The sequence below is a fragment of the Mesoplodon densirostris genome, chromosome 14 (assembly GCF_025265405.1).
Source record: "Mesoplodon densirostris isolate mMesDen1 chromosome 14, mMesDen1 primary haplotype, whole genome shotgun sequence".
In the NCBI taxonomy this organism is placed as follows: Eukaryota; Metazoa; Chordata; class Mammalia; order Artiodactyla; family Ziphiidae; genus Mesoplodon; species Mesoplodon densirostris.
The window spans coordinates 8,409,924-8,436,998 of NC_082674.1; the positions used below are offsets into that span (position 1 = coordinate 8,409,924).

General features: G+C 34.9%; 1 protein-coding gene across 1 annotated transcript in view; it reads right to left on the bottom strand.

Annotated features, from left to right (window-relative positions):
• The window catches only part of ROCK2 (Rho associated coiled-coil containing protein kinase 2), a 147,649-nt gene that overhangs the window by 23,920 nt on the left and 96,654 nt on the right, over positions 1–27,075 (bottom strand). Inside the window, exons 6-20 of the mRNA XM_060118066.1 lie at positions 25,046–25,190; positions 22,543–22,681; positions 20,359–20,450; positions 19,376–19,535; positions 17,131–17,191; positions 16,538–16,549; positions 14,036–14,115; positions 13,820–13,868; positions 13,108–13,243; positions 12,922–13,013; positions 12,453–12,699; positions 11,959–12,065; positions 9,123–9,282; positions 6,375–6,535; positions 5,599–5,783 (exon numbers count right to left, since the gene is read on the bottom strand). Coding sequence (XP_059974049.1) covers positions 5,599–5,783; positions 6,375–6,535; positions 9,123–9,282; positions 11,959–12,065; positions 12,453–12,699; positions 12,922–13,013; positions 13,108–13,243; positions 13,820–13,868; positions 14,036–14,115; positions 16,538–16,549; positions 17,131–17,191; positions 19,376–19,535; positions 20,359–20,450; positions 22,543–22,681; positions 25,046–25,190 — 1,826 coding nt within the window. The remainder of the gene's footprint in view (positions 1–5,598; positions 5,784–6,374; positions 6,536–9,122; positions 9,283–11,958; positions 12,066–12,452; positions 12,700–12,921; positions 13,014–13,107; positions 13,244–13,819; positions 13,869–14,035; positions 14,116–16,537; positions 16,550–17,130; positions 17,192–19,375; positions 19,536–20,358; positions 20,451–22,542; positions 22,682–25,045; positions 25,191–27,075) is intronic.

Sequence of the window (27,075 nt, forward strand, 5' to 3'; positions counted from 1 at the left end):
TAACACAAAAAATAACATTAGATATAACTCACATGTACAAAAACTCTTTGGGGGGCCTCCCTGGTGGCGCAAGTGGTTGAGAGTCCGCCTGCCGATGCAGGGGATACGGGTTCGTGCCCCGGTCTGGGGGGATCCCATATGCCGCGGAGCGGCTGGGCCCGTGAGCCATGGCCGCTGAGCCTGCGCGTCCGGAGCCTGCGCGTCCGGAGCCTGTGCTCCGCAACGGGGGAGGCCACAACAGTGAGAGGCCCGCATACCGCAAAAAAAAAAAAAAAAAAACTCTTTGGGGTCCTCAATAATTTTTAAGAGTATAAAGGGATTCTGAGACCAAATAGGGCTATATTAAACCAATAACACTAAATTACATATTCTCAGGCATGCATTTGTCATCAGCCATTTACGCCAACCAAGTAGCAGAATTAAAAGGGCACCTGAAAATTGATTATCTTAGAATGAGTGAAGAAATGACTGGGAGGGGGCCTGCAAGGAGGTAAAGAGTATAGGTTTTTATATCTAAATGTAAATGGTAACTGCATGGATTTGAACACTTTGTAAAAATTACTGAGTTCTACACTTACCATCTGTTTACTTTTTCTGTACATATTTTAATGTTCAATAAAGAAAAAAATTAAATAAAAAATAAATAGAATAAAAAATGAGCCTAACAATGCATTTAAGAGGTTGGGTTAAAATAAGTTAAAGTCTAGGCTTATTAACAAAATATATATATTACAGTTATTCCAAGTCAAAGCTAAGGGGAAAAAAAAAGTTGGAGAACAACACAACATATGATACAATTAAAAAACAAAACACAAAATAAAATCTATAAAAAACTCAACCCTATAAATATGGTATACATGTACAGGTACAGGCACAGAAAAGGGTGTGGAAGGATTTTTCAAGTAACAGACTGTTAAGATATATTACCTCTGTAGAGATTAACTATGTCTGCATTCATAAAGGAGACCTTATATTGTTTTCTCTTTACCTTTTAATATAGTTCTGAATATTTTATAGTGAGAAAATATTTTACTATCACTTAGATATTTTAAAAATGTATACAGCTGGACTTCCCCGGCAGTCCAGTGGTTAAGACTCCACGCTCCCACTGCAGGAGACATGGGTTTGATCCCTGGTTGGGGAACTAAGATCCCACATGGTGCAGGGCCAAAAAAATAAAATAAAATAAAAATGTAGATAGCAAGAAAAAACTCAGGGAGATTAAATGATTTAATCACACTATCTTCAATTTAATATTACTTAGGACTTTCATCCTTATTTGCATTTTGCTCACTTTGTTTACTTACTTGGCCCTTCAACTTCTGGATAAAAGGGAAATTATCACTCAATGTCACTTAATTGTGTAAATTCTCTATTTTATTATTGATGAGTGTATTATTAAAGAATCATGATTTTTATTTCTCTGAGTGGAAAATGTGAAAGATACTAATTAATAACATATGAAAGAACAAGTTTTAAATATTTTAAATCATCATCACCAGCTAAGCCTGCTTACAGCAAACCCCAGTGTAATTTTAATATCATGATTTCTTGAAGAGCTACCATTCATCATATGTAACTTTTAAAGCTCAACATTCATTAGGTATTTAAGAAAAAATATTTTTCAGAAAGTAACCACATAATATGCACATGGTTACAATTAGATAGTACAGACTAGCACAGAAAAAATTCTAAGTCTCCTATTATCCATATCCATCCGTGGGCTAACCCTATTCCCCTAGAGAAAATCACTTTGTTTCATTTCTGTGTATTGTTCTTTTGGTGGTTACCGCCACATCTCAGCTTATTTCTTGACATACATTTTAATTATTTATCAATTCCCTGCTGCCAGATGTGAGAATTTAGCTCTCACCACCCCTAACCTCTCCCCAACCCCTAATGTAGTTGTATCACTGGTCTAAGTGACATAATCAAACTTCCATTTCCTATTGCCATAAGAACATGTCTAAAGGTGAGTCTTTTTTCATGTATCTTTGCTGGGTCCTTTCAATCTAAAGACTTCTTTTCTAGCTATAGGAAATTCTTTTCTATTATTTCTTTAATAATTTCCTCCCCTGGGTTTCTCTGGAATTCTTTGGTGCTAGAACTCCTGGAACAGTCTGTCTGTGTCTTAGCTTTGCTCTCATATTTTCTAGTTATTCCTTCTTGTTCTATATTTTGTGAAATTTCTTTGACTTTTTTCTTCGAACCCATCTAATAAGTTTACATTGGCAGTAATTTTTCACCTTCAAGAGCTCCTTCCTATTCTGGCTGTCCTTTATTATGTTGGGTTCTTGTTTAATGGAAGTAGTATCTCCTAGAATCTTTGATCAGTACTAATTATTACCAGCAGGTTTTTAAAATGTGTGCTTTCTTTTTGTTAAGTTCTATTCTTTGATATATGTTTCATCTGGTGGCACCTTTTCTTCTTCTTTATCATAGTCTTTCTCTTTCATACTGCAGGCTTTCCGCAAATGCCTAGTGATGAGTAACCAGGAGGCATCAGAAATTTTAATCTCTGGGTACAGGAATGAGAGGCTTAGGAAGTCAGTCATAAACAGGAAGACCACTAAATGCCAGAATGAGAAAGGCTTTTCTCTGAGCTGCTGGCCCCATACTAGCTGTTCTAATTACCCACAGAGGGTACGCCCCATTTCTTCAGAGGGAATGCTCTGTAGGAACCCTAGTGGTGGCAATGCCTGACTACAGACATTTCTGCAAGGGTTAGTGGCAGAGTATGATCAGCAGGTTGCTCCATTCATAACATCACATCTTACTCCAGCCCTCCAAGGTATTTGCTTTGAATAATGAAACATTTTTCTTCTTCACCTGTATCCCACTTCATATATACTCCTGGCTGTTGCTTCCGCTGCTCTATTTCATTAGGCAGAAGGTTTCCACCCACCTGCCACTATCTCATTAACTAATTTCCTGTCCTCCAATCCACTGGAATGACATGATGTGGATTTACACATTTAAAAAATCCCTCTACTAGAGTTTTACTGGAATCTTGGAAGGAAGAAAAGAAGTCTATGTTGGCCATTTTCAAATGCAAGCCTACATAGCGCTTCATATGTAAATTCTCATTGCATATATATATATATATATATATTTAACTTTGTATTCCAATTATTTATGTACTTGCCTTACCTCTTCCTAAGGAATAACCTCTGATAAAATGCTAGTAAGCTTAAGGGTAGGAAATACATCTGACTCATCTTTGAATCTCCCATAGTGGTTATCAGTGCCTTACACATGATAGATATGCATTCATTCATGCAACACTTACTGATGATGTCTTATGTGCAAGAAATTAATCAAGGGTTGGAGACAGCAGAATATAAGTGGGGTTTTTTTGTTTTTTGGGTTTTTTTTGCCATTCAGTGAATTTATACTCTGTTAGGTGATTAAGACAGCAGATGTGGGTATCTTTGGCGAGGAGGGGTTAGGAACTGAGGGATTAAGAAACAATAGATCCAAGTGCACTTATGAAGAAAATAATAGGCATATATACTAAGTATCATAAATTAGGTGTAAACAAAGAGTAATTAGAACAGGAGAAGAAACACAATCTAGATATTTAACTAGACTTTGTGTTCATATAAACATTGCTGTTAGAATAAATACTATGGAGAATAGCTGTGCAGTCAAATAGTTTTAAAGACTGTGTTCCCTAGAACTGAGGATCCACAGTTTAGGCTCTTGATCAAAGCCAGGCTCAAATGAGTTCCATCTCAGGACTTAGAGATCCAGAAAAGCCAAATCAGGGTCGCTCCACATAACTGAAGCTATAAGACATATCTCTAGAGTCTGTCCTTCTTGAAGGACCAAGTTTTCTGTTAAATAAAAAAAATGAGGGCTTCCCTGGTAGCGCAGTGGTTGAGAGTCCGCCTGCTGATGCAGGGGACACGGGTTCGTGCCCCAGTCCGGGAAGATCCCACATGCTGCGGAGCGGCTGGGCCCGTGAGCCATGGCCGCTGAGCCTGCGCGTCCGGAGCCTGTGCTCCGCAACGGGAGAGGCCACAGCAGTGAGAGGCCCACGTACCACAAAAAATAAATAAATAAATAAATAAAAATTTTAAAAATGAGAGGGAAGAATAAAGCTAACACACAGGGGAAAAAGCAAAGAACCAAAAAATATTGGACAAAGATGCCTGAATACTGTTCAAGTTTCTAGTTCCAATTTTTAAAAGTTAAAATCTCATGAAGTTTAAGAGTCTAGGTTTACCCAGGCAATAGATCAGCAAAAAGAACCAACTCTTTTTGACCATCCTTTCCTAGGAAGTGTCAATATTTGAATATTTGACCATCCTTTCCTAAGTAGTGTCAATCTTACTGACCTGTCACGGGTATGTAAAAAGCAGGCAATTAGCAAAAGCGATAGGAACAAAGTAATAGTCCTATAGTAGACATACTAGTAACAGTAACAGTTGTAGTAATAATGGTCCCTACCATTTACTGTGTGCTAGATGCTGTAAATAAGTCATTGTTATCCTTTACAACAGTGGTCCCCAACCTTTTTGCCACCAGGAACTGGTTTCGTGGAAGACAATTTTTCCACGGACCAGGGTGGGGTGGGGGGATGATTCAGGCGGTAATGCCAGCGATGGGGGGCGATGGGGGGCGATGGGCAGCAGCAGACGAAGCTTCCCTCACTCGCTCCTGCCGCTCACCTCCTGCTGTGCAGCCCGGTTCCTAACAGGCTGAAGACCCGTACCAGTCCGTGGCCTGGGGGTTGGGGACCCCTGCTTTACAAGATCCCTAACAAGGAAGCTATTACTGCCCCCCTTTTGTAGGTGTGACAAAAGGTTCGGAGAGGTTAAAATATTTTGCCCAAAGTTGATCAGCTAGTAAGTAGTGGAAATGGGATTCACACCTTGATCTGTCTGGCTCCAAAGCTTATTTTCTTTTCACTCTGCCTCCTATCAAATAACTGGAATCCAATATGACCTTTGGTCATGATTGGCAAGAACTAATTATACTACTAATGACTGAATGGAGTAAATTTTAACAGTATATTACTGTATACTTTAAAAGTATTTTCCCAATGTTTTCTGTTTTCTAAGTAAATTAAATATAGCACTAGAAAAATTAAAAAAATTTTTTTAAAAAATTAAAAAATTAAAAAAATTTTTAATTAAAAATTTAAAAATTAAAAAAATAATTAAAAATTTAAAAAATTAAAAAATTAAAAAATGATTTAAAAATTTATATGGTGTTTGCTTAACAGTCAAACATTTCCAAGTCCCAGAAACTAAAGAAACAAACAAAAAGCACTTATGCTTGAAGGACAGTCCTGAGGAAGACTCCTAAGAGCATGGAGTACAAATCCCAGACATTTGCTTCTTCTTCAACACCAACACTCTATATATGATATCATAAGGCGGCAGTAGTAAAAAAACTGTCAGGGAAGAAAATAAAATCTTTGTGAAGGTCCACAGTGGCACTTAACATATTACTTAAAACAGAAAGAAAGAGAAGATGTGGTCAAGAAAATAAAAGGGTCAAAAGAAAATCCCCAGATAAATCAAAATTAAGATAATTTACATGTGGATAGTTGTGCATATTAATAAATTTTGTCTCAAACAATTAACTTACTTTCGAAGTTCAGCATTCTGTTTTTCCAAGCTCATTTTCATTTCTAGGAGATGATTATTCTCTTGCTTCAACTGCTTTTCTGACATTTTTAGTGTGTTAACTTGCTGTGTTTGCATCTTCAAGTCATTTTGTGTAAGGCAGCGCTTCTGAGTTTCCTGCTCTATTTTTAATGTCAAGTTTCTAACCTAAAAAATAGAGTTATTAATATGTAAGTAAATTATTTTGACTTTCTTATCGATGAAGCTGGCAGTAAATATGATGATGTAAAACAGACTTTTCCCCTTAAACAGTTAATTCACTTCAAAATAAAATATTTCTTGGATTTTCCATAATGACATATTTTTAAAATAAAATGTGGTCTTTAAAAATGTTTTAATCATGATTCATTTAGTATATCATCCAAATTTGGTAAAATTGAAAGATTATGGAATATTATTTTACAAGAAAAAATTTTTAATTATAAAACCATCACTGGGCCTCCCTGGTGGCGCAGTGGTTGAGAGTCCGCCTGCCGATGCAGGGGATGCGGGTTCGTGCCCCGGTCTGGGGGGATCCCGTGTGCCGCGGAGCGGCTGGGCCCGTGAGCCATGGCCGCTGGGCCTGCGCATCCGGAGCCTGTGCTCCGCAACGGGAGAGGCCACGGCAGTGAGAGGCCCACATACCGCAAAAAGAAAAAAAAAAAAAAAAAACCATCACTGAACCTTTATAAATAAACCTAGTTTACTATTAATTCATTAAATAGTTTACTATTATTTATTGGTAAACTTCACACTTACATCCTCATTTAGCACATCTTTCTGTTTGAGGAGTTCGTTTATTTTCTGCTGTGACTGTTTGAGGTCACAGTCTAATATAGAGCATCTTTTCTCAGCCTCCAGCAACAAGTTCTCTACTTTCTGTTTTAAAGTTCTTTCCTCCAAGAGCTTTTTCTCCATTTCTATTGCCACAAAAATGGACATAATCATGAATCAAACAAAAGAAGCATATCAAATACATGACACAGTGCTAATAAAAATTACAGTAAATGACGCTGCCTTCATAATTTTTTAAATTTCCAATTTAATATTTTCATCTCTCCTCTTAATATAATTGAAATGTCAACAATTTCATGCTTGAAAATTAGGTGTTTCATTTGCAGGGTATAAAATTCTACCACACTCCACAATAATACATCCATTTTAATGAAAGCAAAATAATTCTGCCTTTACTTATGTTTCTAAAAGACATGTACATCTTTTTAAATAAAGATTTATTTTTCTGCTACTCTGTGCTTCTCAGTGTTACTCTTCTTGCCTAAAAACATTAAGCAAGATCCTCATCATTATAGAGGTAGATCCTATGACCTCAATGGCTCTTTCTATATTAGCATATTACTATGCAGAGGATGAAAGTTATGTTTTAGGGAGTTGGCAGAGGACAGGACTCTAGAACCAAACTTCCTGAGTTTAAATCCTGGTTCTGACACTTCCTAATTATTTGACTAGCCAACTTAATTAACCTCTCTGAGGCTCAGTTTCCTTATCTCTAGAATGGTAACAATAGCACCTACACCCATAGGGATTTTGCAAAGATTTTGCATTAACATATGTGTAGTACTTAAATGCTGCCTGGCATGTGGCAAGCACTTGATAAGTGCTCACACAGGAGAATTTTCAATGACCTAAGAAAATGTTCACAATATATTTTTAAAAGAAAAAAAACCAAAAAAGTAGAGAAAACTGAGAAAATATACAAAATATCATCCTGATTTAGTAGCATTCTGGTTAATCTTTAGTTCTTTTTATTTTCCTATATTTTCTAAATGATTTGCAACAAACCTTTAATTTGTTTTATTAATCAGTGAAGACTTCTAAAGACCTTTTCTCAGTCTCAAAGTGAAGAGCAGACAAAGTGTATGTCTAATCAAGTGATGTCATAGTAACTGCAAGTTATTCCATGTAAAGGATTACTGATGTACTGATTAGAAAATCTGTTCAAATTCAGTAGATTCTTCTGCTCCTTCATACCTAATGTTCAGCTTCTAATTATCATTTATTACGAAGTTATATTGGGGAAAAATTAAACCTTACGAATTTTCAGTTTTTAATGAACTGTCTTCAAAAGTGTAGAAAAATGAAACCATTTTTCACATACTACTAAAAATAGCTAGCATTTCTAAGCACTTTTCAGGTATCATTATACTTGGTTTTCACAACAACCTAATTCAGTGATTGTCCCTTTACAGGAAACAAGGCACAAAAAGGATAAGTAACTAGAGAAACTCACATAAGTAGTAATTCATTGCTAAGCCATATTCTTAAACAAAGAATGCAATGCAGTGACATGCACTGGAAAGACCAAAGGCTTTATACCAGATGTACCATCTATAAAATTTAAGTTTTGTGTATTCATACAAAATATGAAAGTCACCTGTATCTTATGTTACAGCTGTAAAAAGGAATTTTAAAAAATGAGTTATATGCTAAATTGGTTTATTTTCAACACTTCAGAGAATAATCTATAAACAAATGTACTCACTTTAAAAACTAATCACCCTCATGTGGGCACAGAGAATAGAAAGAGGCATGAGTGAACTCACTGAGGTGAGGAAAATAAAGATTCTGTATCTTGTTTTGGGTAGTGATGATATGTATGTATTACAAATGTGAAAAATGTTTGCATTTTATTGTATCTAAATTATGACCTCAAAAGAAATTAAACTTTGTGTCTTTTTAGGCCATGGACAGGGAAACATGGCCCACTAACTTTCTTGTTAGATATTTCTAAATAAAGCACTCATTTCGTCTTATATCATCTAGAATCAATGTCTTAAACTAAATAAACTGTTTTAAAAAAATCTCCAATTTTAATTACATTCAGTAATTTAAAGGCCATTTTTAGCTAAGTTATTAATAAATGTTATGCTTTAAGATGAAGTGAAATTTCTATTTAAGAGTTTTATAAATCTTTGACAAGAATACTGTATTGATTTCCTTTGGAATTTCAAATCCATCATATATGAACAGTCAGTTTGGAAAACAAGAAATTATCTAAAAGACAATTCATTCCAAGATATGGGCTTGGTTTGTGGAAAAGTTCATTTTGTTATCTTACCCTATACTCATTAGTATTGTGTGACTTTGACCAAATCTAGCTAGTATCTTAATCATGCCAGATTTCAAATATTCAGTGAACTTATATTCTATAAACTCTCAAGATTTTTGTAACACAAGCTGGTGAAATGTCAAACTAAATATTATAAAAAGAGCATATCCCCCAAATCTGAATAGATGTATCTACAGCTTTGCACTCTGTATGCCTGTCACTGTTGACAGCACTGAACTATTAATTTCTCTCTGATCTAGAAATTTGGTTGAATAATTCTGTGTTGGGGGCTTACTACCTTAGAAATGGCTGCTGCCTTCAAGGAAAAACATATATGTAAAGCTTTCCTAATACTTTTTAAAATATTTTTCAAAATCAGAGTTGAATACAGAATCAATTCCATAAAATGCTGCTGAAAACCCTCTTATGAAAATGCGTACCTTTCATGGCTTCTGATTTAGCTTCTTCAATGGATTCATAAATCTTATTTTTATCTGCCAGCCGTGCTTTTGTAGCCTTATGTTCAGCCTCTTCTTGTTCTAAGCTCTGCTGTATAACTTTTAGTTGGTATGTCATATCTATTTCCATGTTGTTCTTCTCCTATTAAAGATTTTAAATGGCAGCTATCAACAAAAAAGACTGGCTTGCAATTTCAAAAACGTACAGTCTTTTTTTTTACAGGCTTACTAATAATGTTCAACATGTTCCCTCCAATCTTCAAACTTCTTGTAAAAGTAATCTATGCACTCTACCTGTTCACTTCCCTCTGTACCCATCTCCACTCTACTGTTTTGAGATCTTCAGTGAGATTGCTTGAGCTCAATAAAGTGACAAATGGTATCTCAGTATCAAATTCAACAGACATTTATAGTCTTTATTTCATTTGAACTCACTGTCGCCCTTGAAACTATTTCCTTGACATACCTGACACTGAACTCACTTGGCTCTCCCCATCCTGCTCTCATCTTTTCTGTTGCATGTGAAGTTTTCTCCCAGCTGCCCCTTAAATGTTGGGCGTTCTCTGGAGTAGTGTTCTTTAGCCATAATGCTTCTCCTCTTCCTATATTATTACTTCTCAAACTTTTAAAACATACCTAATGTTTCCCTTTGCTATATCTAAAAAAAAACATAAAAACAAAAAAAAGAAATCTCAGGATCCTCTACTATTCACCCTTATTTTCCACCTAGGAGACTTGCTTTAAGTTGAGAATCTTTAATAGAAGTCAGTCTATTTTCGATATGTCCTCAAAAGATTTTCTAATTCTTTGCTTTCTACGATTTATATCGTAAATATAGGTATTTCTTTTGTTTTTCAAATATAAAAATGATTTTTTTCAAACTACACCATCCACCAACAGAGTAATTTACTCTGCTCTGAAAAACCAATGCTCTCAGCAATCTCTTTGCAGATGGGCTCTTCCAGTCACGTGGTTTGAGTTACTTCTATATCGATGACTCTCAAATATTTCTAGCTGCTACTACCATAGCTTACTTCTTTGTAGACATCCTAATTTGGCTGTCTCACAGGCACCTCAACTTAGGACTAAAATGGATTTATCACTGTCTCATCTAAAACAGCTATTTTTCCTTTATTCTTTATTAATTAATGGTACCACTATAGATTTCGTCACAAACTAGGAACCCATAACTCGTTCTTGAGTACTATTCACATGCCATATCTAATCAATCAGTAAGTGTTCCCAAATATTCCTCCTCCAAATATTTCTCAGATTCATCCTTATTTTCCATCCTTTGAACTACTGTACTAGGTAAGTCTCCATTATCTAGGTTACTGAAAAAGCCTCTGACTAATCTACCTACATCGTCGTGTCCTCCTCAAACCTAGTTTCCACATGGTACATAATGATCTATCTTAAATGTTCCTCTAACAAAATCATCCAACTTAAAAGCCCTTCAGTGGCTAGTCCATTACTTAGAGCAACTAAGTGTTGTTCATAGAGTATTCAACGTCTTGCATGGCCTCGCTCATGCCTGGCTCTGTAGCCTCACTCAGGCCAGTGAATTCTTCACAATTTAACATTAGGTTTTCAGGCCAGTTTTAGCCTGACGTCTATTTTTGTAAAATTTCATTAGATCATAGCCATGCCCATTCCCTTTACTGCAGCAGAGACCATATGGCCTGCAAAGTCTAAAGTATTTACTGTCTTTCCCTTAAAAGATTAAAATTTGTTGACCCCTGCTCTTTACTCCAGAAATACTGAATGGTTTGCACTTAAATAAACTGACTATGACTTCTTTATTTTCTATCCTCTGTGCCTTATGCCCAAGCTGTCCTCCCCAACTTTACCCTGTCAACCAATCCTGCCCTGTCAGATTAGCGATTCATTCTGTGCACCCAATATACCCTGCCCATACCTCTATCATTCTACTTACCACAATGCATTAGAATTATCTGTGTACTTTATTATTACTTTAGAAATTACCCATTAGACTGTGAGATTGTTAAGGGGAAGAACTGCATCCTGATATTTCTACCACATATGATACATTAAATACTTAAATGAATGAATAAATAAGTGAATGAAAATAAAATATTAACTGCACAGAGCCTAAAAATTATCCCTGGCTTATAGTACTTTTTGGTAAACTTCTAAATGAAAAGTCATGATAACTTTATGTCATTTTAAAGACATATTGTAAGATGGGCTTCCCTGGTGGCGTAGTGGTTAAGAATCCACCTGCCAATGCAGGGGACACGGGTTCAATCCCTGGTCTAGGAAGATCCCACATGCCGCGGAGCAACTAAGCCCACGAGCCACAACTACAGAGCCTGTGCTCTAGAGCCCATGAGCCACGACTACTGAAGCCCACGCGCCTAGAGCCTGTGCTTCACAACAAGAGAAGCCACTGCAATGAGAAGCCTGCTCACCACAACGAAGAGTAGCCCCCCGCACGCAGCAACAAAGACCCAATGCAGCCAAAAATAAATAAATGAAATAAATTTATTTTTTTTTAAAAAGATATATTGTAAGTCAAAATTTATATTTTCCTTGGATGCCCAGGAAGAAGCATCCTCATTACACACCCCAAGAGAGACTCTCCCTTCATAAGCATCTAACATCTAAGGGCTGCTGTATAGTGTTATGGTAAGCCTTAAAATACACATCCCTAATCTACATAACCAAGTGTGAATATAAGAAAGTACATGAGTGTTGGAAATATTTCAGTTACTAATTTTCCTTATTTTAAAATGTTTTTCAACACAAAACTGTCTAGTCATTTATTTACACAAACGTAAAACTTAACATGTTTTACCTTTTCCAAATCAGTAAATCTCTCCTGTAGTTGTCTCTTCTCAATCTCTACTTTTGCTAATAAGATTTTGCCATTCTTTAAATCTTCTTCTAGGCCAGATATTCTACCTAAAATGGAAACATTTTTAAAAACAATAAACTCATATAGTATATATATTAAACTTAGAGTAAAAAATTTGGAATTCACCTCATTCCTTAAAGTTGTTATTTATGAGCAGAACTTTTATAATTGTTGGTGTAGTACTTTAGAGTTAATTCGACTGGAATCCAATCTACCACCTTTAGAAGTGGTTTGTTACTTAAAATACTTCATACTATTTGAAAGTAAATCTTTCATTCATAAATTTTGTAACAATGTATTTCTAATATGCTAACCTTACATAACAGAATAGTATATTCAGACATGTACTATTCTAGCACATTATCCATCATCTAAGATTATTTCCAAAACACAAATCATTAAGATGAACTCAAGTACAATATCTACTTTAATACCTTGTAAATCATTAATAATCTCTGATCCATGGGTTCGGTCCCTCCTTTCAGATTCTAGAACTGACTGAAGATTGATAAATTCCTTTTCAAGTTTTAACTTGGCAGTCTCCAGCAGACAATTTTTATCTTGCAGATCTCTATTGTTAGATTCCAGCTGTTGAATCTGTTTTGAATTTTCTGCCTGGGTTTTCCTTAACCGGGCTGCAGTATCAGATTCTGTTCGCAGCAAAGTATTGGTTTCATCCAGCTGTTATTCCATTCAAAACCAAACAAACAACAAACAAATAAACACAGGTATATATGATGAAAATACCTTCAATTTATTACCCCATTACAAACTGTTCAAAATAAACAAAAACCTAAAAATATCTTCCTAATGATTTCCTTTTCGTAACACTGCCAATTAAACAAATATTAACAGATAGTCATAAATAAAATTCAATATCCTTATAAATTGGGATCAACCTACTTGTCTCTGGAGTTGATTCACTTTCTCAGTGGATATTTGAGAGTTCTGATTTCTTTTTTTCAAATCTTCAAGTTGATCTTTTAAACTGTTAACTGTGATAAAAAGCATTTTAGCTGTAAGCTTCAACACAACATACACATACACACAAACATTTTCTCTTAGTATTTAATATTCTACACCACAAACCATCATTCTCCAAATTTCGCTTCTTGTCTGCTTCTTGATCAGCTTTCCGCTGATATTCTGCATTTTTGTGCTGAAGAAGTGCCTTTTCTCTTTCTAATTGTCTTAATGCTGATTCCACATTTTTCCTTAAGGTAATCTGAAATAATGCTTGAAGTCATTATCAAAGCAAAGTATGTATAAAAATCAAACGAAAACAAAAAATATTTCAGTTACATCAAGCAAATAAAAAAGACCTTTAAAAAAGCTATTAACTGCCCTTTTGTTAAAACTACAATGTTTTCCATATTTTTTAAATAGCACACTATTCTTAAATAATCAAGACCATAAGTGTTTTGTTTACTATTGAAAGTCAAAATTTCTGTAACATTCCATCACCACTGAACCATCTTTACCTAATACAAACTATGGGTCTGAATAAAAAAAGAAACAATTGTCAATTTCTATTTTTAAGCCATGTAAGTAATACGAGTGCAATTTTCTTTTTACTTGAAATATCTACACATACTAAATTAACTGATTTGCAAAAACATAACAAAATGAAGCCTATTATCATGGTTACCCTATAATCTGAGAGTCCTGTCCACCAATACTACAAGGTAGATTTTACTATATAACAAGATATGTATTAATATGGTACTAAACTCTGTAGATAAGTCAGGCATCAAAACTTTTTATGAACAAAAATGTTAATAAAAGCACAGAGTGACCTTACCTCTTCTTCTAGCTCCTTTGCTACTTTCTCTAGGCGAGTATTAACAGATCTAAAGAATTTCAAAGGCAACAGTAAATAATTCTCTCCTAGTTTACAATAAAGACATTTACCATAAATTATAAAATTATCATATAATTACTTTGTAGCTCTTCTTTTTTAGTAAAATGTTTAAACTTACATTTTAAAATAGAACAATTAATTATCTACAAAACATACTTGCACTTGTGCTCTAGTTCCTCTTTGGCTTGTATCTCACTGCTAAGGTGTTCTTCTAATGTGTATAGTTTTTTCTGAATCTGTCAGAAAATAAGAAACTATAATTATAAAGTCTGATCATATTTAAAAGATGAGAGGCTTAAAGAAAACAATGATCATCTTCTCTTTTCTTTCAGCTTAATATAGGTACACTTTTTGTACATTCTTAATGTGATTTTTATTGACAGAGAGAAAAAATCCTCCATCTCTTGCTTTCTATTACAGTACACATGTATGTATGAACACACTATGTAAACATAAGAATAAAAAGCTCCAATCTTGGCAGAATTCTTCTATGACACCAAGTTTCTCATTCATTATGAACAAAGGATATCCTTTGATACCCTCCATCATTCTTTTGTAGATTATTTATTCGAAAATACTGTCACCATTTGTGCTTATAAAGATAAAAGGTCTATATTTGAAACAAGTATTTGGAATATTTGACTGAACATGCTCAAAAATATATTACTTTTCTTAAAAATAATAAAAGCTCTTCCCATTTTTCCAAAGAAGACATGCAGATAGCCAAGAAACCTATGAAAAGATGTTCAACACATCACTAATTGTTAGGGAAATGCAAATGAAAACCATAATGAGATATCACCTCACACCTGTCAGAATGGCTATCATCAAAAAGACAAAAATAACAAATATTGGAGAGCATGTGGAGAAAAGGGAACCCTGGTGCAGCGTTGGTGGGGATGTAAATTGGTACAGCCACTATGGAGAACAGTATGGAGATTCTTCAAAAGATAAGGATAGAACTACCATACAATCCAGCTATTCCACTTCTGAGTATTTATCTGAAGAATATGAAAACACTAATTCAAAAAGATATATGCACCCAAGTTATGGAAACAACCTGAATATCCACTGGTGGATGAATGAATAAAGAAGATGTGGTATATATACACAGTGGAAACTACTACTCAGCCATAAAAAAAAGTGAAATCTTGCCATTTGCAACATGGATGAACCTTGAGGGTACTAGAAATAAGTCAGAAAGTGAAAGACAAAAACCATATGGTATCACTCATGTGGAAACAGACACACACACACAGAAAAGGAAAGAAAATAAAACAAAGACAAACTCAAAGACAGGGAACAGAATGGTCATTACCAGAGGAAAAGGTGGTTAGGGCTGGATGAAATGAGTGAATGGGGTCAAGTGTATGGTGATGGATGATTACTAGACTTTTGATAATGATCACTTTGCAATGATTACAGAAGGAGAATCATAACGTTGTATACCTGAAACTTATGTAATGTTACATACCAATTTTCCCTCAAAAAAAGATATATAAAAGTTCTTCTTTATATCTTCCTGCACTGTGCCAGGCACAATACTGTGAAAAGTTGTTAACAATAACTCTTTTGGATAAATGACAACTAATTAATTACAAGTCATCTTGCCATAAGGCCAGATATGTCGGGCTTTAAACAAACTAAAATTACAGAAAGTATTAAATATTGCATTTTGGGAGCCTTACTGCCTTTATAAAGGATTTAACTTTTCAAGTTCCTTTTGTGTTTTAGGTACAGTGGCAGGCACTTTACAGATATTGTCTCATTAATCCTAACAAAACCCCTAAAAAGATGGGTAGTATTATATCTATTCAATAAAGAAACTGGGGCTTCCCTGGTGGCACAGTGGTTAAGAATCTGCCTGCCAATGCAGGGGACACGGGTTCGAGCCCTGGTCCGGGAAGATCCCACATGCCGTGGAGCAATTAAGCCCGCGAGCCACAACTACTGAGCCTGTGCGCCTAGAGCCCGTGCTCCGCAACAAGAGAAGCCACCACAATGAGAAGCCCGCACACCTCAATGAAGAGTAGCCCCCACTCGCCACAACTAGAGAAAGCCCGCGCGCAGCAACAAAGACCCAACACAGCCAAAAATAAATAAATAAAAATTTAAAAAGAAAGAAAGAAAGAAACTGAAATCCAAAAAAGGCGAACAGCTGGGCCAAGACAGCACAGCTAATGAGTGGCAGTGCCCCAAAAGATCCTGATCTATTAGATTCCACGGCCAATGTTCTTTCCACTATTCTTTCTAGTGATTAGGTTCTCCATGATTTCTTAAATATTTTATATACCATAAGCAAGACTGTATACTTCCCTAGTAAGAAAATACAGACCAATGAACTAGTCAAGTTTAACAGCTTTTGGCTGCTACTATATTAGTATAATTTGATCACACTAGTTATCACATGCTAATCAAAAGTTCTTACTGCTACTTATGTATCCTTAATAAATAAAAACAAGAAAATTACATAATATATATTTTAAACAACAGATCCATAGGAGCAATAATAAAAAGAATACTTGGTAGAAAAAAGGTTGAGAACTTCTCTCTTGGGTAGGTGTAGTACTCCAAATGCTAGGTGGAATATGATTATAACAAAACATCGCTAGAGTGATGAGATTTTCCTGTTTTTCAACATATTTGACATCAACATACCTCTTGACTCTCCTATTTAAAACAAAACAAAAACATTAAAATGCTTGTTATGCTTTGTAAAATTCCTAAAACACAAATCATACCAAAATTACCTAACTAATTTTTTTAGGTTTTGAAGAGAAAAATGTTTAGCATCCTCCTTTATGTGTATGTGTGTTCATTATTTAGCTTTGTATAGAGGTCACAAAATATTGTAACATTTTGATAAAATTATCCTTTATATGAATTCATTGCTAAATAGTCAAAATTTAAATTGTCTACTATTTCTATATCCTTATAGCTTATTATCTGTACTCTTTTATAGTACTAAGATCATAAAATTTTCTAACTGGTAGAAAATACAGCTGTTTGTAAACCTATTCTATCACTTTTGCTACTAAAACTAAGCCTAAAGCCGTGTATAAGTCATCTTTTCACTGGCCATTGGATCTCACACAGTGATACTTGTCAAATAAATGAATCACTTCAATGTTATGCTGAACTGGATTGCAAGAAGGAATGCCATCTAAAAGTAGCATCAAGTGAACTTTAAAAATACAGGGATATTACTAAAATATTTGAACACGTATAGAGTAGTAAAAATTTATACATACTTCGTTTTTCCTTGATTGTATCATATCATTTTCTTTACAAGATGGAGAGTCACTTAATAACCTAGAAGGAAAGGCAGGAAATAAATTCTTTTGCATGTCATTTTAACTCATTTTCTAATACCAAGTTATTCTCAGAATTAAATTCCAACCACAGATTCTCTTTCTTTTCACTTCAGTGAAGTAATATTTTCCCCTCTAGAGATGTATAACATTTTCAATCATTTAAAATGATAAATATTTCTTGCCTCTCACTCTTAAGTGGATGTTCTAGTCTTTAACTTCGTTGAGACTGGAGTCACTAAATAGAACTACACTTTTCTCCCTATTCATCTCATTTTGAGTTCCTGTAACTATCTTATTCTTCTTTTCCAGAAATCTTCTGGAAAGAGACAGCTCTCCTCCATTTCAAAAATAACATCTCTTGGGCTTCCCTGGTGGCGCAGTGGTTGAGAATCCGCCTGCCAATGCAGGGGACATGGGTTCGAGCCCTGGTCTGGCAGGACCCCACATGCTGTGGAGCAACTAGGCCCATGAGCCACAACTACTGAGCCTGCGTGTCTGGAGCCCGTGCTCCGCAACAAGAGAGGCCGCAATAGTGAGAGGCCTGCACACCGCAATGAAGAGCGGCCCCGGCTTGCCACAACCGGAGAAAGCCCTTGAACAGAAACGAAAACCCAACACAGCCATACATACATACATACATAAATAAAATAAAATAAATAAAAATAACATCTCTTGATCTCCAGGTCTTAATACACAAATCATCACTTCTATTTAACTGTCAATTTCTCGCTTAACTGGGTCCTTCCTCACTGTGTATAAACATGCTTGGGTTTCTCCTGGCACTGATATCCTCAATTTAGTCAGCATTACAGTAGTTTTCAGAACACTGTCCTTAGCAGGATGAACAACTCATCCTGTTTTGCCTGGGATTTTCCTGGTTTTAGCATGAAAGTCCCACACCATATCTCAGGAAGCCCCTCAGTCCTGGGGAAACCGTAATGGTTGATCACCCCAACCATTACACACATGGGAAATACCAAAAATTTCTCCAATGTATGTTTCTCAAACATCTTTAACACTTCATTCAACTATTTAACAGTTTTCAGTGGCTCTTCACTGCCTGTCAAAGTCAAAAGTCCCTTAGCACAGCACACAACAATCATCTGTTGCATTATGCTTCCCCTAAACTCCAACTCCAGTCTATTTTCTAATTTTATACCCAGTCCTCACTCCAGCTGACCAATATGTACTGAACGATCTTATGCCAGGCTCTGCACTACATGGAGGGATTACAGGCAAGACAACCGCAGTCCCATTAAACCCTCCAGTGGTCATGATACAGTGATACACATACACCCTCTGTTTGAACCCTACTGGACTACACTCCTCTGCTCCCAAGGTAGGCTTACATTCCAAACTTCTGCTTCCACTATTCACCTCCCCACTGTACTCACCTAACCTCCTTACATCTCAGCCACTCAAAACCCTTTCTTAACTTTAGACTTGGCTAAGATGCCACCTCTTCCCTGAGGTCTTACCTGACTTTCCCCTACCCTCGTCCCAAAGAGATGTGACTTTTATTCTTCTTCTGAACCATCTCATATCTTTTTGGTACCTTTCTTAAGGCAAATATCACATTCTACCCTTCATTATGACTATATAATTCTCCTATATCCCTTATTAGTTGACAAGCTCCTTCAAAAGCAGGTGTTTGGTCTTACTCTATATCCCCCAAAGAACACAGAACATTGCCTTACATTCATTTGTAAATGAGTATCATATAATATTCTATGAAAAAACTCAGTTTAAAACAAATTAGCGGGGCTTCCCTAGTGGCGCAGTGGTTGAGAATCTGCCTGCCAATGCAGGGGACACGGGTTCGAGCCCTGGTCTGGGAGGATCTCACATGCCGCGGAGCGGCTAGGCCCGTGAGCCACAACTACTGAGCCTGCGCGTCTGGAGCTTGTGCTCCGCAACAGGAGAGGCTGCGATAGTGAGAGGCCTGCGCACCGCGATGAGGAATGGCCCCCACTTGCCACAACTAGGGGAAGCCCTCGCACAGAAACGAAGACCCAACACAGCAAAAATAAATAAATTAATTAATAAACTCCTACCCCCAACATCTTAAAAAAAAAAAAAAAACAAATTAGCACTTTATCTTCTATAATTCAGTCTTGAAGTAAGACAACTCTTTATAGCTAGATGCTGAAAACAATAAAAATGTAACAAACAAATCACATACAAATTTTCTCTATAGTAGGTAAATCCTATAAAAGGCAGCTGATTTCCCACAAAAGCTTTAGGAATTGGGAAGGTTTCTACATCTCCTTTATCATCTTCAATGTCATCAAAATTGCTGCTGTCTATGTCACTGCTGAGTTCAGGTACCACAGGAGCTGCCGCTGTTAAAAGAAAAGAAACAAATTATTTAATAATAATATATCTGATTTAAAATTATATAAACGACCCCTGTTTTGTTTTATATTTGTAATTATATATTACTAATAATATGTTGTATAAATATTAACATATTACATATTGATATTTGATTCATTAACAATACTATATTATTATGATTTACTATAGAATATTTTAGTAACAGATTTTATCATTTCAAAGAATTGGAACTTTATGTGTTTTATTATTATATTAGATTGGTTTTAAATATAGATAAATCAATCAAACAAGGAAAGCAGGATGATATTATTCTAGGTATTAAAATTACAAGCAGCAATAACTTGCATATACGTTCTTTAGTCTTCGGTTTTCTACATTCTTTAAGTAGAAATATTTCTTACTTTTCAAATGAATTAATGTTAAATATACATGAAGTTTAAATGAATTACTATGCTTACCCTAGTACTTACCAGAGTATGGTCTCCATAAGTAACTAATTACTGATTTATTAATTCAAACATCTGAATTAAAGAATTGTATTTCTCCAATTCTGAAAATTACTGAGATCCATAAAACTTAGCTTGACAAATTAAGAAACCTATGCTTATCACAAAAGCACTGGGAAATAAAGACATATTAGTTTGCTAAGATACTGAGGTAATATTCATTTAGTTATAAATACTACTTCAGAACAAATTGAAATGAAACCTCTCAATTTAAAAATTAGTTAGCATTAAGTGTACAGACATGCTTGTTAATTCAGAAGAGGAATCAATTTATGAGATTTAAAAGGTGATGAAATGGAAATATTTAAATTTATTGACTTACTCTCTCTTATGTTATCCCAATTCCACTGATCATTCTTAAAGAAAGGATGTTGTTTGATTTCTTCTACCCCATTTCTTCCAAGTCGTACCTCCCTAAACAATGCAGTTAAAAATTGTATTATAAAGAGTAACATTATATAAATACAAAAATATTAACTTTTATCTCAACAAGGATCAAAATAAGGATCAGAAATGAGTTTAAGATATCTTTATTAAAAGCTTCAGCTTAAATGTTGCTCAAAAATAAGCAATCTAATTTTACAGTATATGATTGCTCTAGATAGTAAACGCCATGGAAAGGGAAATACGTTTCCACCTGTTTTGTGTCAAATGAAAGTACGATATTTTCAATGAAAAAAATCATCTGCGTGTGCCAAAACCACGTGACCAACTTTAGGGGGTAAAATGGATGGAGAATTAACTTTTGGCATAGAAGAGTTTTTTAAAACCTTTCTAATAAACGTTATTTTAAAAAATCCTCCTCCTTTCTTAAAAAGAACTCACGTATTATGTTTGAAGCTATCCATGTTTACTCTGGATATATCTACATCTATATTAAATATAAATTGTTAAATATAAATATATATTACATTTATATTAAAATTATCATTCTGAATACAAAAAAATGTTACTAATGATTTCATTCTTTGACCTGTTGAGTCTTCAGTGAAGACTATATGGAAATAAAAAAACATTTTTTATGTGTCCCTGGAGCTACGTTTAATATAAACAAGAAAACCTGTAAAGTTTAGAAGGAAGTGCTCTTAGCCACACTGATGGCATTAAATTCTTTTCAAACTATCTTTTCTCCACCTACAATCATTCCTTAGACTGCAACCACACACCCCCATAAATAGCTAAGGCAAATATTTCATGAATCGTCCTCCCTTCATTAGCATATGCTGTATCCTGTTTCATATTTTACCCTTCAGCACAAATTATGGTCATTCCCATCAACTCCATCTAGTCCTCAAATCAAACATTATTTTGAGTTTATTACCATGTATTATTCATTAATCATGTAATTAACAAAGTTTTATTGTACAAATGATTGATAAACATATAAAAATGATTAAGCTGTCTAATGAGGGAAAATATAATTTTCTTGCTTTGTATGGAAAAGAAATAATTCATAATACTTAGTTGGACAAGAATGAGGGAAACAATTATTAGTAATGGAAATATACCCTGATGTGACTTCTCTGGGGGTCAAATTTGTAACTCAAGTAGGTCAATTTTAAAATGTATCTCCTAGAATTCCACCTTTAAGATTTTATCCTACGAAAAGTATGCAAAGATAAATGTATAGGGATAGTCACTGCAGTACTGGTTGTAACAGCAACTGGCTAACAGGCAATAATAAGGTGTGCTGAGGAATCATAGCATCTTAGGGCAAGAAATGTTCTTAGTTATCATCTAATCTGATCCCATCATTTTAAGAATGAGTAAAATTATTTCCCCAACAAGTAAAATAATTTTCCTAAAATCATAAAGCTAGTGAGGTAAGTCTGGACTGAGGTGGAAGCACCCACTTATATGTGTTAGTCCTTTAATAGGATGACTCCTATTACAAATATAAAATGGTAAACCAGAAAAGAACAGAATAGAGAGGGCAAGGAAGAAACTTCAAATAGCTTTCTAGCTTCTCTTTTTAAGGCAGGTTTTCACAACAATGTTCATCTAGTTTGTTTCAAGAGATATAGAATTTCCAGGATGGACTTGCCCATATTCAAATGCAAATTAAAAACGGTTGGGAAGGAGGCACTCCCAAATCAAACACAGAGAGTTTTTAAGATGATTAACTTTTGAGTATTTATCTGCACAAAAATGTTCTCTTCTCAAAAGTTGTACAATCAAGAGCAGTACGGCTTAATCACCTTAGAGGATAAAATATGAATAATACAGAAGTTTTATTTCTCTCAAATGCATTATTTTACCAAGTTCTGTTATTTTCCTTTTTAGACATGAGGGTTAAGATTAGAGTTAGATTACCATTAGGCTGCACATACAAAATGACGAGGGTAACCCAACACCAGGCTTAGCAGTAGGAAAAGGCTAAACCAGAATTAAATGCAATTTGGATAAAAAGATTGATTTTATATGTAAATAAGAGTTAGGTATGCTTTCATTTCTACAAATCCAGAAGTTAAAAGGATTCTCTATGAAGAAATTCAATGTACATTACCTATCTGTTAAGAAGGCACAGATGAGATTCTTCGCATGTTTAGAAATTTCTGCATCTTCAGGGAAACATAGTGAGTTTTTATGATCCATAATTTTGCTATATGTTCCTACCAGTGAATCTGCATAAAATGGAGTATCCCCTAAAGTCCCAAGAAAAAAGAGTGTAACAGAGAATGCAAATTAAACATTTTCACCTAATATTTAAATATGTTAAGTTTAAATCGGTCACATGCATGGAAGAACGCAAAGGTCTATGGGCCAGGAATCTCAGTCAAAACAAACAGGCGCACACCAAGAATATACTTAAATTATAATCATACCAATGAACCATGAACTTTTAAGAGCAAAATAAAATCAATACTAACTGTAGAATCTGTTGGGTTTTTAAATACATAATGGGGAAAAAAAAACAACTTACTGGATAATTTAAAAGATTACTAGGTGGGGTCAGATCAGTTAGTGCTTAAGCTAAATCAACCTTTTATGTTACACAACAGTCACTAGCTACAATTGGTACTTTCAAGTTAAATTAATTACAATTAAATAAAATGAAAAGTTCAGTTCCCTAGTCACACTAGCCATATTTCAAGTGCTCGATATGGCAGGTGCCTACCGTACTAAACAGTGCAGACATAAACCACTTTCGTCATGACAGACTGGACAGTGCAGCTCTAAGAGTTAGATCAGCCTTATTATTTTACATATGAGGAAGCCAGGCCCAGACAGATGACATGTGATTTGCCTAAGACGACACACAGCTAGAGTTGAAAACGGCAGAAACAGCCTCCTAATGCAGTGTTCCTGCTGACTGCTGACTGTGATAAACAGGCACTGAAGCAAGTGTAAAGACAGAAAATGCTCACGGCATCATCTTGGCCAGTATTCATCTAAAGCCACAGGAGTTAAAGGCCCTGCCGGTATGCCTCAACCACAAGTCACCTTAGTACAAACCAGACTTTCCCAAATCAGCCAAAAAGGAGTGTTCAGGTAGTTAGTTTTTGTTCTCCAAGGGTGGCAGAGGAGAGTTTCGAATTCAAGATTTTTCTAGGGCAACTTTTAACTGCAGTAGACTCCTTTAAATGAAGTCCAGTCAACCAGCCTGATGAGCAAGCACCAGAGCAGGCTCAGGACACTGCAAATCAGTGCCATTCACACTCATTAAATTCAGCTCTCAGAGCTGGAAACAGCAGCAGGAATGTAAATGGTCTCTTCAAACCCAGGTGACTTCCTCCAAAGTATATTATTGTTTAACCCCCTGGGAGAGTCTAGGCAAATGATGGAATATATTCTACTTTCAAAAGATTACAAGACACACCTAATGAATCATCAGATAGGGCCTAGAGGTGGAGAGAATAGATAGCCACCTGAGAACATATAGTGTGTACAAAGAGACCCACTGCAAAGACAAAGGCCCAAAACAAAGTAGGTCACAGAAGGACATGAGACTACGCATAGCAAGATCAGTGCTACACATACACATATGGTCATCAAGAGAAGGCACTTTAACCACAAAAAAGTTCCATGACTAATCGTTATTTAAATTTGTACTGATTTTTTTTTTAGCAATAAACATACTCAGTTACTATACAGATTTTACAGATTTCCACTACTAATTTCTTTTAGTCATCTTCTAGAAAATAAATTCCCCAACTTCTAAAACTATATTTTCAATTCTAAAGTCATTTCATATAATGCTATTAGCCGTAACACATTTGACACTTAAACTAGAATTTTGCTACATCTCCCTCAACCTGAAACCAGGGGAGTCAGCCACTGGCTTCCTTGGCCAGAAGATATTTTTGTGACTCTAGTACTTAGGAATAGGAAATCTTAAAAATGAAATCTATGATGTAAAGAAAAGTTTTAAAATACTTGAGCCTTTCAAATTTTGATCTGGTCAAAGTAAAAGAAATTATTTAATTTGCCTCTAAGTTTTCTGAGATTGAAATATTATTATAAAATATATTTATCTTGATAGTCAAATCGTCAATAACTATATTTATGATTTATTTGACTAGAACTACAAACCAAATATATATACAAGTAATAAATATAAGAAACGCAGTGTACAAAAATTAATTACGTAACAATTACATAAACTAAGAGTACTTTCGGTTCCTTATTATTATTAGAATAACAGCCTTATAAGTAAAATATTTACAACAAATACTCCTGATTAAGAAAATCTTAGAATGAAGGCCCACTGCAACTATAAACTTGCTTCTTGTTCTAGTGTTTTCTTAATACAAAAGGTCTATTGGAGGAATATTTCCTAGAAGTAGACTTTCAATTCCTTTCATATTCTACTCAGTTACTGTGGCAGAATGAGGCTTGGTTTTAATTTTCCAATCAATAATCCACCATATCAGACACTACTAATTCAGTTTTCAGAAATACTACGTTTTCCCTAGAACACAAGCAATTCATTTTTTTATAGTCTCACATTCTTGACTTAGGACTAAAGTGTTACGAGATGGGTTTTGAAAAAAGAACAATTTACTTACCCACCAGCATCTCAAAAAGGAAAACACCCACAGACCACCAATCACATTCTCGCCCATAGTAACCATCACCCCCTTGTGATTTCAGGACCTCAGGTGATATATAATCAGGTGTTCCAACTGCTGTATCACAATGCACCATGCCTGTCTGGGTAAAGTGCAGAGAGAGAGAAAAAAAATGTGTATAAAATGTCTGTAAACACACACACACATAAGCGCAACTAATTCATTAATTATTACATATACAGTGACTACACATGGCTATCAAGAGACCTTCACTGCTGACATGGCTTTGGGAGGACAGGGGATAAATGCATTATGAAATGCATAAAAATGTCTGGATTATGGGAGATCAGGGGTAATTTTCCAACTCTAAAATACAGGAGGCTTCATCAATGAAAGAAGAAAAAGGTGGTTAACTCCATGGGAATTCCATGCAAATCAACATCTTTTGTTTCTTTTTCTTACACCATGAAGGAGTTACAAGAGAAATACAAAATGTGGTCTTAAGGCACCTGACCCGGGGAAAAGAAAAGAATCATTAGAGAAAGGAAACTTTGATATTTCCAAAGAAACTGCAGTAATGAAAATTACAAAGGCCCCAGTTTTGGAGGTTGTATTAAAAAATAGTTCTTATTATACCAAGAAAAAAAATGGGGGGAAATAGATCAAATGTTTAAATCAAAAGATCTTTATAGTTTGAAAGCTACACCTCCAAGCTGCATGTTTAGAAATGTGGAGCTGTGGTATCAAGATATTTGGCAAAATGATTAAAAACACCTTTTTCTGTGTTTAGTTTCAGTGGGTAGTAAGATAATCCCTATCTTATGTTTTTTGACAAGGACAAGAACCACTGTAGATATTACCTACGTGTGTGTATTTTGCAGCATGTATGTGTTTGTGTATGTTTGTAGATATGCTGCAAGATTAAATCACGACAGTATATAGTAGTGTGCTCCTAAATAGTACCTGTTCACCTCCTGCTATGTACAAACATGCAAAGACTTTATAGATTAACTTAAATGCCCTTCATTTCCTTTACCTGCCTGGTTAAAAAGTGTGTCACCTACGTTCCTTATAAGGAAGCTATACAACTACCAAAATATTAAGTATTATGACCACCTTGGAAAAAGGAAGTTCAATGTATTTTATAAACATGATTTATATAAATGTTTTTATTTAAATGCAATAAAATGTATGTTAAACATGAGAGATTAATTTTAGAAGCAATCTTTTCTTTCCTCAAATCAGCAGAAATAACTCAATGATTTTATTTTCCCAAGTATTCAGCAAATAGAGGTCATTTTAGTTTGAATATAAATTAATAAAATTAAAAAATTGGAAATAATTGAGCAAATTATGATGGTAATACTCTGTAAGGGTTATTACTTAGGATAAAAAATGAAGATGACAGTGCCTGACTACAAAAGGCAGGGTATAAAATTAATTTTTGTCATTAACTATCCTATATTTTAGACTTTTACTGAAGGAAAAATTCATAGAGACTTACTAGGGTAAATAAAATCTCTTTATTTCACATGTATCCATGTAAATTAGACTTCAAAAAAATGAATCTTGTGAGACTTAAGAGCTAAAACCTGGCCAGACACAAAACTGCCACTAAAAGAAAAATTATTTATCATTCAAAGGTTCAGAAGAAGGAGAGCAAAGGATGAGATACAAAAAAGAATTGGCGGACAAGTTAGACTTCAGAGGAGAGAGGATTGGTATGGTAGCTTAGACAGAAAAAAGAGCAAAAACAAAGGAACAAGAATGACTTTATATAAAACAGGTTCAAGAAATGCAGTGAAGTCCAAATCAGCTAAATGTAAAGTTTCACACTGATGAAGCTGGGAAAGGTAAGATGGAGATCCGTTTGAATAACCAATTACTTGTAGAATAAATACTTTGGTAGGAGTAAAGAATTTTTACTAGGTAAACTGTGTTACTGGTACTCTGTTTTTGGAAAATTAATATTCTAACCACCATCTTTGGCAACCACCTATTGAGAGTTAAAATTTTTTTAAATAAAC